The sequence below is a fragment of the Harmonia axyridis genome, chromosome 3 (genome assembly GCF_914767665.1).
Source record: "Harmonia axyridis chromosome 3, icHarAxyr1.1, whole genome shotgun sequence".
Lineage (NCBI taxonomy): Eukaryota > Metazoa > Arthropoda > Insecta > Coleoptera > Coccinellidae > Harmonia > Harmonia axyridis.
The window spans coordinates 54352573-54368134 of record NC_059503.1 but is presented as its reverse complement, the minus strand read 5'-3'; the positions used below and the strand labels follow the sequence as shown (position 1 = coordinate 54368134).

Sequence of the window (15562 nt, the reverse complement as noted above, 5' to 3'; positions counted from 1 at the left end):
TATATCACAGAGTCACAGACCATCTGTCATTCTGTCGTAATCTGTGGTATGATCAATTATTATTATTATTACGGTCAGGTCAGTCAATATTCCAAGTAGAAAAATGGCAAATACACTGCTTGGTTCAATTTTGAGAAAATCTCCTATATCCAATTTGTTATTAAAAAATAGTAGAGCATTCATATCTACCAGGTAATAAAGGATGTATGGTGAAATGTTAAGGTTACTACTAGGTTATATAATATTTCTTATAGTTCTGATAGAAAACATAAATGGTATCCCGACCCCGAATGGATTTCTCAGTTTGATGGACCTTTAATGTACCCTGATGAAGTCACTAAACATTGGAAATTACCTACATATGCAGAAAAATTGTGCCCAACAGAAAAAGAATGCAAGAATATTGTTCTGAATTTTGGTCCTCAACACCCTGCTGCTCATGGTGTACTTCGGTTGGTTTTAGAATTGGATGGAGAGGTTCCAGAACTCAATTTAATCGTAAATAAATAAATCATGAAATGTTTTTAGATTGTCAAGAAAGCAGATCCTCATATTGGCCTTCTACATCGTGGAACAGAGAAATTGATTGAATACAAAACGTATACTCAGGCTCTGCCATATTTTGATCGTCTTGATTATGTATCTATGATGTGTAATGAACAATGTTACAGCTTGGCTGTTGAAAAGTTGCTTAATATTGAAGTTCCCCTTAGGGCCAAATATATAAGAGGTACATGAAAAGTATTTGTATGAATTTAAAATGCAAATATTTCAATTTTGCAGTACTTTTTGCTGAGATTACTAGAATTTTGAACCATTTAATGGCTGTGAGTACACATATTTTGGATGTTGGTGCTATCACTCCTCTCTTTTGGCTGTTTGAAGAGAGAGAAAAACTAATGGAGTTTTATGAAAGAGTATCTGGAGCTAGAATGCATGCAGCTTATATAAGACCTGGGGGAGTATCTTTGGTGAGTATACATTTGATGTTTTTATGATATTTTCAATATACCATTTTTTTGTATTATGTTGATTATTGCTTTTAGGATTTACCAATTGGTATTATGGATGACATTCATGACTGGGCAATGAGATTTAATGAGAGATTAGATGAGGTTGAAGATGTTGTTACAAACAACCGACTTTGGATTCAGAGAACTGAAAATATTGGAACTGTTTCTGCAGAGGATGCATTGAATCTTGGATTCAGGTGATAAGATATATTTATTTATAAACTAACTAAAAATTAATAATATTAATTTTCTAGTGGGGTTATGCTTAGAGGTTCAGGTATCAAATGGGACCTGCGTAAAGTTCAACCATATGATGCCTATGATTTAGTCGAGTTTGATGTACCAATTGGAGTAAAAGGGGATTGTTACGATAGATACTTGTGCAGAGTTGAAGAAATGAGACAGTCTCTTAGAATTATTGATCAGTGTTTGAACAAAATGCCTGCTGGGGAAGTAAAAACGGACGATGCCAAAGTAACACCTCCTAGTAGAGCAGAAATGAAGGTTAGTAAAATTGGCTTTCATTCCTAATTGTACTTCTTCAGCAACTAGTACATTTTTTTTTCTCAAAGTTTTCTTACTTGTTTATGAATTTCTAGTGAAGAAATTATTATATTATAATTATTATTATTATATAATTTCATTATATTTTAGACCTCTATGGAAGCTTTGATTCATCATTTTAAACTGTTCACACAAGGATACCAAGTACCTCCAGGATCAACCTATACAGCTATTGAAGCTCCTAAAGGAGAATTTGCTGTTTATTTAGTATCTGATGGAAGTTCAAGACCATACAGGTGTAAAATTAAAGCGCCAGGATTTGCTCATTTGGCTGCTTTAGAAAAAATTGGAAAGAACCATATGTTAGCTGATATTGTGGCTATTATTGGTACTTTGGATGTTGTGTTTGGTGAAATTGATAGATGAATACAAAAAACATAATAATGCATTATACTTTTTTGAAAGTATCAATAGACAATATTGATGATTAAATTGATTAAATTTCAGTTTGAAATTTATTTTGATTGATTGTATATAATAAATGAATCTTACTTTCGAATATTTCGTTATCACTTTTCTTCAATTGTTGTTATAAAAATGTTCTTCATCATATATTTGGGTTTAATTTCTTTTCTTATTAATAATACTCTTGAACCATTAGGACCCGGCACTCCTAAATTTAAGGTCAGGAGTTTGAGCCCCAGAGTGGGAACCCAGTCTGGTTTCAAGAGAATATATAACCATTAGTTTTTGGTGAGGGAATCTCGAACCAATTTTGCAGGTGCGCGCTCTTTCTCATAAGTTTGGCACTCTGTGATCCCTGCCAAATACACTTCTCATCTCCATACGGGAGTTTATATTCCAAGCGGTGCCGTTAGCTAGAGATACAGTGACTGTTTATACCACAGTGACGACAATTTCTGCCATCCGCCATTAAAGAGTAACAGGAAATAATAGATTCAAACATTATGCGGCGTTTCAAGTTTCAGATTATCGACTGTGCCTGCGCGAAGGTTGGTCGACCGCTCGTTTCTTTTGATAACATCTTTACATTTTGGGGGGTTTGAACCCCCTAAACCAGTCACAATCACTAACAAGTCAAACAAGAATGCTTCAAAGCATGTGAAACAGGCCTGCACTCGAATGTAAATAGTGAAAATCAGAGATCTCTGGTGAAAGTTCGACCTTTAATGGCGGACAGGGCTTCAACCAATCAAAACGCTGACGAGAAGTGTCGTCACTGTAGTATTTAAAGTCACTGTAGAAATGCGCATAGACCTATAATAACAACAGGTCTATGGAAATGCGCAACACACGATGCCATCTCTCGGCCACGCTAAGAGTCACTACCAGGTTTTGGGTGAAGCAAAGATCTAATCTTTGGTCTGAAGTAGTGATGGGATTAGTAATGAAGACTACTAAAAAAAAACTGATTCTCTCAACTCGACAAATCAATATATTTTGATTGATAAATGTAACCTCAAAAATGTTATATGTTCAATCCTTCTACTTTATATGAAACGTGTAACTAGCGTCTTCTATGAGACCCCGACCACAATTCCTTTTAGTTCATCTAGGGGACGAATTTGATGAGGATCCAACAAAGTCATGAAGCAATTGAAAGATTTTCAAGAACCAAATGACGACAAATATGTGTTGTATTAATTTTATATCTGACATCAAGGAAGTGGACTTGACAGTCAATTACCAGGACCAGACGGCATATTTCACCAAACTTTTTTTTTGAAATGGAGGGAACTCCACCCAACAAATCTTAAGTAATGTATTAAGCTCCTTTCGGCACCTGTTGGGTGGTGTGAGGCTCACCTTACGGGTGTACTCACTAAAAACAGTAAAAACCTTTATTGACACCTTGTTGAACACGTAGAAATAGGTTCCAAGGATGCCAACCTTCCCCAGCGTGTTCAGCCTCAGTGTCGCCGGCTCACCAAGGGCAGAATGTCCAGATTTGTGGCACCCTGTCCTGCCCTAATGAAGTATGAGATAGGTAGAATAAATTCGTTTGTGGTGGTACAGCCATCAGGTAGGTAGCCTAAAAACCGTGAGGTATCTACCCAACTATGAGCACCCCCTTTCCGTGGTTTCCCCCATGGCTCTGATTACGGAACTTAAGCCTGAGGTAGTTCCCCGCAGGAATTTGGTAGGCAAATCTCCTTCCTTAGATCTTATATCTCCACAAGGGGACTCCTCTTGACCCTGGTCTTGCGACCTTTGCGAACTAGAACGACTATAACGCAAATCCTAAGACCTCACAGCATATGATTCACTTTAGTTAGTGCTGGGATGTTATGAGAGGGGTGTTTTTTAAAGGGTTTTAGTGAGCAGTGGTGTAGAGCAGAGAGCTGACATACTTTTTGTTAACCCCGTTTCCTAGGATTCGAAGGCATAAAAGTCATAGTTACTTCTCGAATAGTGTAACCAGAATTATTCTCTAGGTCCTAAACTGGCGCCCGCGGATACATAAGTAGCCCCTATTCTACCACGTACTCACAGCCAAATATTGGCATCTTCTTGCTTCCTTCTCGACCTCTTCTGCCTCGTTCTGCTAGACATATCAATAATTTCCACCTACCTTTCTGGCCTCTGTCTGGTCGGTTCTGCGCCCCTACATTCTCCTTGGTGAGCGCTGCTTTGCTTCTCTTCTAGTGTTGCTTGTTTCTAGAACCTGTCACTTGGAGAGCTAGAGATTTGAGGATTTTTTCAGGAGTTGGCGAGGTATTAATAGTTTCATTGTCTATTTTACAGCAAACAGTTACTACAAGCCCTTCCTCCACGGCAAGGTGCTCACATCGGGAAAGTTATTTCACCAACCTGACGTTGCGAAACTTCCCTCGGAAAGCCTTAGTACCGTTGACGAATATAGTCAATGGTATGCTTCGACTAAGGCTTCCTGTTCATAGTCACGATATCCGACGATACGAATATCCAAAAATGCCACTATTGGTTGAATATTTCAAATAAATTATGGCGGACATAACCTAATATAGCGTCATTTTCGGATCATCGTATCGTCGTATATCGTGACTATGAACAGGAATCTAAGGGCATTCTCGAAAGAAGCTCACTTGGAAACAACATGTCACATAAGCTGTGAAGAAGAGAAAGGTCATAGCGTTATTGTTGCAAACACCTACTCTGCAGAAGCAACAAAATGTCTTTTTCCAACAAGCTTCTTCTCTACAAGTCCACCATTCATTTGGTCATCACTTACGAATACCTGGATTGGAGATACGCCGCGAATTCCCATCTGCAGATACTTCAAGTAGTGCTGATCACAATCCTGAGTAAATGCATCATGGTTTCTTATCAACGTACTGTGGGTTGTGGTCCTTACACAGTGACTATCAAGTAGTTCACGGCCAAGGACAATTTAGGGAAATAAAAGAACGGGATAAAATACCTATTCAATTTATTTCCAACCCACTTAAAGAGTTTGAAGAAGTTGCAAGATGATAATTTATCTAATCGATTCTTAGGGTCGCTGGACACTTATGTCGTTGCGGCTCGGTCGCAGGTAGTTTATCGCCGGTCTCGAGAACAGATGTGAAAATCTTTAATCTTCTCGTTGTCAGTGCAAGTGTTGAACATATGTTGTAGTTGTAGACTGGTCTGAACTCAATTGAATTATTCGCCCTGAAATGCCGAGTTTTATGGGCATTCAGGCTGTTTTCCATTCGACCGTTAGCAAAGCCTTTCTACGGATGTGGCTCTGATAATCCTAAATTTGTACACCGAATTCTTCAGTTCTCGGACTTAGAATAATCGATAGATTCCCTACAGTACGAATACATGAAGACCTGTAAATACCATTCTTAGAAGATCATTTGATAGAAATAAGTGTGAAGGAATTCAACAAAATCAAAAATCACTCAAAGGCCCTTATAAGGAAGTAGGGTCGTCGGCCGTCGACAGGTCCAGGGGGATATCAAAACGTGGACCCCTAGGCGCCTCCGCCATTCTGAGTCAGATTCAAAACAAGTACAGGGTTGGCAAATAAGCGAGGTAAGCGGCTATATCTCAGGATCCACTCATCGTAGAGACTTGCGGTAAAAATTGTTATCACTAGAGTGCACAAAAAACACACTGGAAATTATTTTGAAGTTCATACCTCTACATAGGGGGTGTAATAGCTATCGTCTAGTAGAAAAATGCATTTTCTCTATTTCTGTATCGTAATGAGTTCATTACAGTTCTAAAAAACAGTGCTGTAATGAACTCATTACAGCATCGTTTTCAGATATATTTTTCGTTTTTTGGTTGTCTATGCTGACTTCCAATCCTATCACATTTCAACAAACGTCAATAATTGTCAATATTATATAATTTGAGGATATATAGAGAAATGATTTGCTACATATTCGCAAATTCTCATAATTGTGGTAGTGTTCAATCGATTTCGTCAGACATAATTCACGAATTTAATGTGTAATTGTAAATTATGTCTAAATTCGAAACATACGATTCATATTCAAATTCCATAATCTGTCAATTTTCGTAACAGTCACACCAACTGCCAAGATACAATACAAAAGTCACTAGGATATATAATCTGAATTTTTCATTGAATTTCGACAATATTTCGCAAAACTTGACTGAAATAGAGAAAATATCGTCTAATACTCGTTGCAGAAGGCAATTCCAACACTCATGCGTTCCAAAACTCGCTCCTTCGTCGCTCGTTTTCGAATTTCGCATTCGTGTTGGAATAGGAGCCCATTCTGCAACTTGTTTTAGAATATACTATTACTCGAAAATGTTTCATATCAAGCTGAAAAAAAAATATCATCACTGTAATCCTTGGGCAATTCTGTATCTTTTTAAATTGTCAATTTCGATTTTACGACATCAAATAAGGGTAGGGGTAAGAGAGAAATCTTACTGATTGAAATGTCTGTAACTTCAGTTTGTCTCAACATTTTTGAGCAAATTAGATCTCGTTTGAGAGATAACATCTTGTTTATTAAGGAAACAATATACTCATTGCTTCAGGGAGCGCTAAGTCAGAAGTTCATTGTTTTGTTCATTTTTCTCCGAAATTTCAAATGTATCTAATGATAGAATTTTCTCAACAGAAATATAAATTTCTTATATTTTTTTTTATTTTATTGGAATTGTTATTCCTCAAGTCTGGAGTCTGGACATATGGTGTAGCTGAAATGCATAGAAAACCTGGTGTGTCTACTCATACCTGTAAAACTTTCAGACAAAGCGGGAGATTTTTCAGATTTATACCTACTTGATTTCGAAGGATCGCGTTTTTTTCAGATGGCGCATACATCGTTTACATTTGACATTTCTCTCAATTCTCGACTCTTGTGAACCTAGGGCGTAGATCTTTTTTCTTGGGGGGGATAATAGAAAAAAAAATTTTGACGACAACTTTGACTCATATCTGTAATGTTAAAAAAAAAGTTTGATAAAGAGGTTTGAACCAAATTACTCGAAATAATTTTCTTATTACTAATTTGGTTGTTCTTACCTTATACTGGGTGTTCTCAAGTTAGAGTTACGAAGGAAAATGAGAAATTACTTGGATAATTTCGAGAAAAAAAAGTTTAATGAATATGAGCACACAAACGCTTTGCTTTCAATATACAGGTTGTTTCTAGTGTGTCATACTTTTTGTGATGCTATTATCAGTTTATCAAATATTTATTAATCTTCGCTACAGATTGGGTGAATAAATACCAAAATTAATGCATTCATTAGAGCTTACTAGCTGGATCTTTTAGATAATTTGGATTTTCCTGAGGATTACTAGAGATTTTTTCTCGAAATCGATAGCAGATACGACAAAACTAAAACAAACCAAAAATTGTAGTACCGGACAAGAGTTTTTTTCTACATTTTTCTAAACTAACAGCCATTCACCAAAATATAGTTTTGGAGGAAGGAAGCAGGCATCCTTCCAGAAAAGAATCACCCTGTAGATTTGCATTCAAAATTAGCATATCACATGGTGAAAACTTTAAACTGGAATATCTATGGCCAATTCAAATTAAATATCTTGTGAAGGGAAGGTTATACGAGAAAAAAACTTGAACTTTAACACGTGTATCTCAAAACAAAATGTTTAGGGATTCATATTATAGCACTTTTTTCCTTGAAATGATCCGGAAATCTGTCATTTTCATTTGTATCTCCATTTTAGGAACACCGTGTAATTACCCCCAGTATCCCCCCCATTTCTATGCTCTTGTCGTGAACTTTGAGTATAGAACAATAATATTTTATATTCCATGGTCTGTCATTATATTCCATTCATTTGAGTAAAAATTCGATTTGAACTGAATTGTAATTTATTGTGAATGTTTGCAGTGTCTAAAATCAGTATTTCCTTTTTAAACGGCACCTGGCAGATAGCGGGAATTCGAAAAATTTTGAAGAGCGCCACCTTACAGCATTCTGGTTAAGCTGAACACCAAAGTAACAGGTGGATCTCTCAAAAAGTCTGAAACAAAATCGAATCAGTAAACACACCAGGTATTCAATGCATCTTAGGTGCAGCTTTATCAGATAATCAAATTATCGGATAAAACGTCAATTGTTGTCATTTGCCTAATATTGTGTTGAATTATTCTAATTAAAATGCCCATCACTAACGAAGAAGCCGCTGATATGATAGCAGTCTATCACGGTTGTTTTCAAAATGCGACAATTGCTGAAAGAGAATACGCGATGCGGTATCCTGATTGCCACCATTATGGTAGAAGAGTTTTTACACGATTGGCACAACGATTACGGGATACTGGCAGTTTTTGTCGACCAACATTTCGAAGGTGTTGCAAAAGAAGAACTGAAGAAAATATTATAAATGTTCTAGCATCGATACAGCATAATAGCCATATTGGAACTAGAGCATTATCTGCCGACTTGGGTATAGCATGGACTACTGTTCGTAATATTCTAAAAGACAACAGGTGAAATCACTACATTGATAACATTGTTCTTTGACTACTTATTTACGTGTGGTTTCTTGTTTTCAGACTACATGCCTACCATATTTTCTTACATCATTCCCTGAATGATGAAGATTTCGATCATAGATTGAATCATTGTCACTGGATGCTGGGGATGATCAGGGAAGATAGGAATCTTTTAACAAAAATTTTGTGGACCGACGAATCTACCTTTCGTAGTGATGGGGTATTGGTCTGTTGAAAATCCACATTGGATGCGAGAAGTGCAGCCTCAAGGTCACTGGAGCCTGAACGTGTGGTGTGGAATTTCAAAAAATCGTATTATTGTGCCCCACTTTTTTTTATAGACCATTAACTGGTGCTATTTTTTTTTAATTATTATGTAATTAACGATTGGCCAGTCTTATTAGAAGATGTGGCATTGGTAACCAGGAGAAACAGGTTCCTGCAATTGGACAGATGTTCAGCTCATTTTGCAATTCATGTGAGAAACCGCATCAATGGAACTTTTCAGTGGCGCTGGATAGAAAGGGGAAGCTTATCTCCTTGGCCAGCCAAGTCACCCGACCTGACGTGTCTCGATTTGTATTTATGGGGACGCATAAAAGACTTTGTGTATCAAACACAACCCACAACGAAAGTAGACATGCAAAATAGAATCCGAAATGCCAATCAACAACTATCAGCGGCTGAAATCGAAGTGGCAGTTTTATCCACAAAACGAAGATCAGAAAAATATGTGACAGAAGACAATTCGAACACTTAAGACAGTAAATTTTGTGATCATTAAACATGTCATTTATATGGTCCATTAAACATTGTTTTTGGTTATGTGGATATTTTACATATGCCTACTTATGCGTTTCGTCCCTGGCACACACACCGGACTCATCAGTGTGACTTTGGTATATTTGTGTGTGCCGTGTCACAGACGCTTGGGGAATTTATTATTATCGGGAGCCGCCGGGACTCGAACCCGGCACCTTGTCGCATCTCGGTGAGTGAGTCTACAGTCTTAACCACTAGGCTACCGACTGCGGTGTTTATTGTTGCTATGTGGAGCTTTATGAGAAGCCGCCACAGTTATACACTTTTTCTTGAATTCTGGGAAGTGTAGCCATAGAATCTGAAGACACAAATTGGTTTTTAAGTGCATCAGTTGAGGAATAATTTCATTCGGCCTTAACTCCAGAACGCCTGAAGCTATCGCTTTGCGACCTTCAGGTTTTTCCATGCAAATTCAATGAAATTTCTATTTCTGTTGAGAAAATTCTATCATTATATTTGAAATTTCGGAAAAAAATGAACAAAAAAATGAACTTCTGACTTAGCGCTCCCTATCAGAAGAAGCTAAATCAAATTTATTTTGAGTATATTTTTTCCTTAATAAACAACATGTTAAACGAGATCTAATTTGCTCAAAAATGTTGGAACAATTTGAAGTTACAGACATTACAATCAGTCAGATTGCTCTCTTTCCCCTATCCTTATTTGATGTCGTAAAATCGAAAGTGACAATTTTAAAAGAAACAGAATTTCCTAAATTTTACAATGATGATATTTTTTTCAACTTGATATGAAACATTTTCGAGCAAAATGCATTTTTTTACTCGACGATAGCTATTACGCCCCCCAGTGGTAGAGGTGTGAACTTCAAAACAATTTCCAGTGTGTTTCCTTGTACACTTAAGTCATGAAAATTTTTACCGCAAGTCTCTACGATGAGTGGATCCTGAGATATAGCCGCTTACCTCGCTCATTTGCCCACTCTGTACAAAATGGCGAAATACTTATTCATCGTCTTTGCATCTCTGTTGCCGAATCAACTTTTTCTTACGATTTTTGTTACTATTCATGGCGATACATTTTAATATTTTGTATCATCTAATTATTCTTGTCACCTATTAAGTGGAAATCCTTCAATTTTCACTGAGGGAAGAAAAATCATCTCCCAGATCTACTTCGCCAATATTGAGGTATAACAAAAAAAAATTAAGCTATAGCCTTGTTTACAGGCCCGTCGATGAAAAAGCCCCGAGGAAACAGAAGAGACCGAAGATGACACTCCCCTTTTCCCTTTTCTTCCTTGGTGGCGCTATACAAAAAGAATTAACCAATCAACGGCATCATTTCAACATTTTCATCTGTTCTGTCAGAAATAGTTATTACTGATTCAATCTCAAAACGACATTGACAAAAAGACGATGTGAGCATCGCCATAAAAACGATGCAGAAATCAAGTGAAAAAGGACCAATACCATTAAAATCCAAGAAGAATGTTCCCTTCTAAAGTCGCTACTTTAATCTTAAGGTTTTTCGAAAGTAAGTGAGCACACCAGTGTATTAGACATCTTATGTGAGAGCACGGGCGTAGCCAGGTTTCAGTTTCGGGGGGGGGGTTTTACATATTATAAAAAAAATCTTATGTTTTTCTTTTTAAATATATCAACTTTAAAAGAGCCAACCCATTCAGTCTATTTTCACTAGTTTTATTTTTCAAGTATATTTTGAGAAAAAAAGCATTTTCAAAATCACTTTTTGAAATTTAGTTTATTTCTTTACATCGATTCCTATAAATATATTGAGGAAAAAAATACCGTCGTAGTATTTATACAACAGAGTACTCAAATTCAAATTTATGAGTAGAAAGTTTATATGCAAAAAACCGGTAAAAAATGATAGTTATCACCTTTTTTGCATTTTTTTCAATGTTTTATCATGAAATTTTGGTGGCAACTTCAGATTCGAATTCTGTACCCCAGAAACAGAGATAATAAATCGAAGAAATTAAAACTACCCCATCAATTGAGTTTTAGCAGAGATAGATATAATACGCCAATTTTGAACTATCGTTTGAGCCAGGTTTTTCGGACAAAAAACTTTTATTTTTTTTTGCACAGAATTTTGGTGCTAAACCTCAGATTCGGATTCAGAACCCAAAAAAATAAAGGGTGTTATTTTTAGAGCTATAGAACTTTAAATTGCAATAAAACAACGATGGATTATTCGATTGATATGAATTTTATTTATCCGCAAGATAATCTTGTGGCATTACATTTTAAATATGATTTCTGGCATATGACTTACAAGGCTGGCTCGGATGTAGTCCAATCTGGACTAACCTATTTTGGGTTTTTGTAACTGTGAAAGCAGGTCTGGAAAATTGTCTTTCAACAGGAGCTGAAGATGCTGGTGTTGGTGAAAAATCCTTGGCCATTTTGACCGAGTTTGGAATAGTTATTTATAATACAAGTGCAGAAGGCATTGATATTCTTCCACGAGTTCAAAATTCAAAAACGAGCCACGAAGTGGCGAGTTTTGGAATGAACGAGTGGTAGAATGAGCCTTCTGTACGAGTATTATACATTATTTTATCTAATTCATTGCATTTTCATTGAAATTAATGAAATATTTCCATAAATATAATTTAGTGATTTTTGCATTGAAAAATGTTGGTTGGCAGAACTAATTTCTTTTAAGGCAATTTGATGAATTGACAGATAAAGCCGTAGCGGAAAGTTCGGAGTGCCAACATAGAATAATAAAATATAACCATGAAAACTGTGCGTTTCTGATATATTCTCGCACGATTTTGTTCTACAAGATGTGGAAGAATGAACGGAATAACCACAGAATTAGAGAAAGATATTTCTGAAACTACCAAAATCGACCAATAGATTTTATTGAAATGTGAGAAAACTACTGATAAAGTCACACTGGCGAATGCTTCAGTCTCCCGGCACTCGAGGAATCCCCTTATTTAGTCTAAGCGCGCATGAAATATAAGACGTGCGACGCGTGCATATCAATCTTAAGTAATATCAAGTAGCTTGATGTCAAGTCAAGCAATGAATATCTAAAATCAAGTCCAGTCAAGCTCAAGTATGTAATTTTTCACGAGCTTGATTTTCAAGTCAAGTAGTTGGTCAAACTGTCATGCTTCTTGGCTTGGTGAACCTCTAAGCCCACCAGCGATATCGGGACGAAACATCGAAATCCCAAGAGTGAACATTATTTGGCTCGAGAATGATCTCGCCAAACTTTTTATTGGCATATTGCCACCTGATGCTACAGCAGAACTCATCACTTCACCCGAAGTGAATAACATTTAGATGAATCAGTAAAAGGGCATAACTGAAGTTCATACTCTGTCAAACTAATGAATGATGATTCCATCAGTGATCGCCGTATGAATCATCGCGAACCTTCAATAGTGGGTACACCCTCGAATCACGAAAAACAAAGAACCTTTTAGATCAAGAACACTATCAATTGATATACACTGTGTCCGTAAAATATGGAACAAATTAATTTTTAGCTAAACAGACCATTTTAATAATTAATCCTGAAACACGTCGATTTTTGATTTGAATTCATCGTATTTTGAAATAATAATCTGAATTACTTTCGAGTAATGACGACAGCGTAATTTTTTTTAAATGGAACACCTCCATTTTGTCTCAATTTTCCGTTTACTCTAGCTGAGCTGATTCCAAAAATGTATCACATGTTGATTCCAAGTGGTACAGGGTGGACAAAAATACAATAGTTTTGTGTGTGCTAATAAAGTAACGCGTAACATTCTTAATTAGTAAAATCAACAATATTATCAAAAATACTTATTGTCTAGCGCCAATTAGTTTGGATGTAACACCCTGTATTTTGTTACATTTTTTGATTAATAAAAATGAGCTGTTTCCAAACATGTTTGGTACTTGTGGTCTAACAGATAGAATATGAAAGAAATTATTCCTTATCAATTTAAAAAAAAAACATAGTCGTCTAGTTTTTTGTGAAATGTCATTATTTGTTTATTGCCGCAAGACAATAAGTATTTTTGACAATATTGTTAATTTAACTAATAAGGAATGTTACGTGTTACTTTATGAGCACTCACAAAACTATTGTATTTTTGTCCACCCTGTACCAATTGAAATCAACATGTGATACAATTTTTGGAATCAGTTGAGCTAGAGTAATCGGAAAATTGAGACAAAAGGGGGGTTTAAAAAAAAAAATGACGGTGACGTCATTACTCGAAAGTAATTCACCCTGTATATTAGATTATTATTTTGAAATACGGTAAATTGGAATAAAAAATCGACGTGTTTCAGGATTATTTCTTAAAATGGTCTGTTTAGCTAAAAATGAATTAGTTACATAGTTTACGGACGCAGTGTAGAAGTGAAAGTATCATTTTGGTTCAATGTAAATTTTACAGTTTTCAAAACCCAAAGTAATTTTTTAAGCTCCTCGACAACGCGTTGAATAAACCAATTCATTTACAGTCGTGAACGATCAACATCCACCCAACCATTCTTTATGTTCAGCACCAAGCTACGCCCTTATCAGCTTACATAAATTTCATTAGAACAAAGTGGCCTCCCGTTCTTTCGAAATAGATATGAAACTGACTGCACTAACCTCAGGGGTCTAAAACCACCCCTTTCCCTAATCTTTTTCGCTAACTCACCACCATTCGCGTGCCTTAGACGATGATGTCGCGTCCTGCCTTCCACTTCACCTTCTCAGGTGACGGGCCCACCCCTTTGAAATCACCCCCGCATTGACCCCATCAGAAGCTCCCCGGACCCCCGGGGGAGATCGCGTTTTATTATTTCACTGCGGGTTGTCCATTAGATAATGCAAAATCCGTGACTGGGGTGTATTACACCCTTAAAAACCGCCGGAGTTCTTTTCTAAATCGATTGGGGGGCGATGAGGGGCGCAGAAGGTAAGGGGTGGCGAGGTTTTAACGTGGAAAGAGGGCCCCGTGAAGAAGCGATGGGAATCTTTTTTGTCGATCGTCGGTTGTTTTTGGCGTGAGGTTCAGAAATCACCTCAAAATGCTGGAGGTGAAATGAAGGTTCATGAAAAATATTGAATTTCATTGGAAAAATGCCCAGACTATAATAGTAAGGGTATTCTGTGTTAAGGTTAGAATGAAAATCCGATACGAGTGATTTATACCGAGGATGAGCCTGAGGAAGGACGAGCATCGGATTTTCATTAAATAAATTAGAGATGTAATAAAAACCATTATTTTTCCATAAGATGGCTTCAGTTATCTGTATCTCGCGTTATATAAGTCCGATCGGGTTCCACTAGATGGCGCTAGAAAGATGAGGTTTCGTTCTACAAAAACTATTCTGACAGTTTTGTGATTACTTGAATAAGTTTAGTTTGAGTGTGCGTCACAGATGGACACTAGCAGAGAGAAAATACGCTATATTCAACAGTTTTTTTTTGAAAATATAAATGGTGTTTATGGTCCTTATACTGTAACAGCTAATCACGTGCAATTTTGGTTTCGTTGATTCCGTTCCGGTACTTTCGATGATGCACCATATCAAGGTCAATTGTCGAAAAGTCGATGAACACATGGACATTATCAAGTCCGACATCAAGTAAGCACTGTTTAATTTTCCCAATAATGAAAATTGCACAAAAAACCGTTTGGAACCATTTGCGTAAGACTGGTCGAAGAAGGTCGATGAAAGGGTAACACGCGAGTTAACGCTAAAAGCCTAATAGATCTAATTTAAATCTTCGAATCGCTACTCAATCGGAACATCCAAATCGATCCATTTTTGAAGCAGTGAAGTTGATGTTTGGTGCTGAAAAGTGGATGACTTACGAAAACGTCAAGCGAAAACGGTCAAAACGCGGTGAGCCGGCGGAATCGGTGGCCAAACTAGGATTGACGTTCAAGAAGGTTTTGCTGTGTGTTTGGCGGGATTTTCAAAAAATCATTTACTATGGCTGCTCCCCTACAACATAAAAGTTAACTCGGAACTGTACTGTAAACAATTGGACCGCCTGAAGGAAGCAATTATCCAGAAGCGGCCAGCTTTGGCTAATGAGAGAGTGTATTCTATCAGGACAACGGCAGGACACACACATCGATAGTGGTCTGCCAGAGGCTCCGGCAACTTGGTTGGGAGCTTCTTACGCATCAACCATATAGTCCGGACTTGGCACCAAGTGATTACAACCTGTTTTTGTCCATGGCGAACAATTTTGCTGGTGAAAAATCCGCTTTAACAGAGGCTTGTGAAAATCGACTGTTTCAGTTTTTTGCCAATAATCGAAGGCTTCTTGGTT

The 15562-nt window shown here is 36.9% G+C and overlaps 2 protein-coding genes across 2 annotated transcripts; both read left to right on the top strand.

The window, feature by feature from the left end:
• The first annotated feature begins 23 nt into the window (after positions 1-23).
• LOC123676961 (NADH-ubiquinone oxidoreductase 49 kDa subunit) lies at positions 24-2076 on the top strand. Its single transcript, XM_045613308.1, has 7 exons — positions 24-192; positions 255-477; positions 529-730; positions 784-971; positions 1047-1210; positions 1268-1517; positions 1668-2076. The coding sequence occupies exons 1-7, from the start codon at positions 104-106 to the stop codon at positions 1941-1943; spliced, it is 1392 nt and encodes a 463-aa protein (XP_045469264.1). The 5' UTR covers positions 24-103; the 3' UTR covers positions 1944-2076.
• A 6007-nt stretch (positions 2077-8083) lies between these two features.
• On the top strand, positions 8084-9224 carry LOC123675472. The gene is made up of 3 exons (XM_045610830.1): positions 8084-8458; positions 8525-8684; positions 8973-9224. The coding sequence occupies exons 1-3, from the start codon at positions 8127-8129 to the stop codon at positions 9222-9224; spliced, it is 744 nt and encodes a 247-aa protein (XP_045466786.1). The 5' UTR covers positions 8084-8126.
• Positions 9225-15562: the final 6338 nt, after the last annotated feature.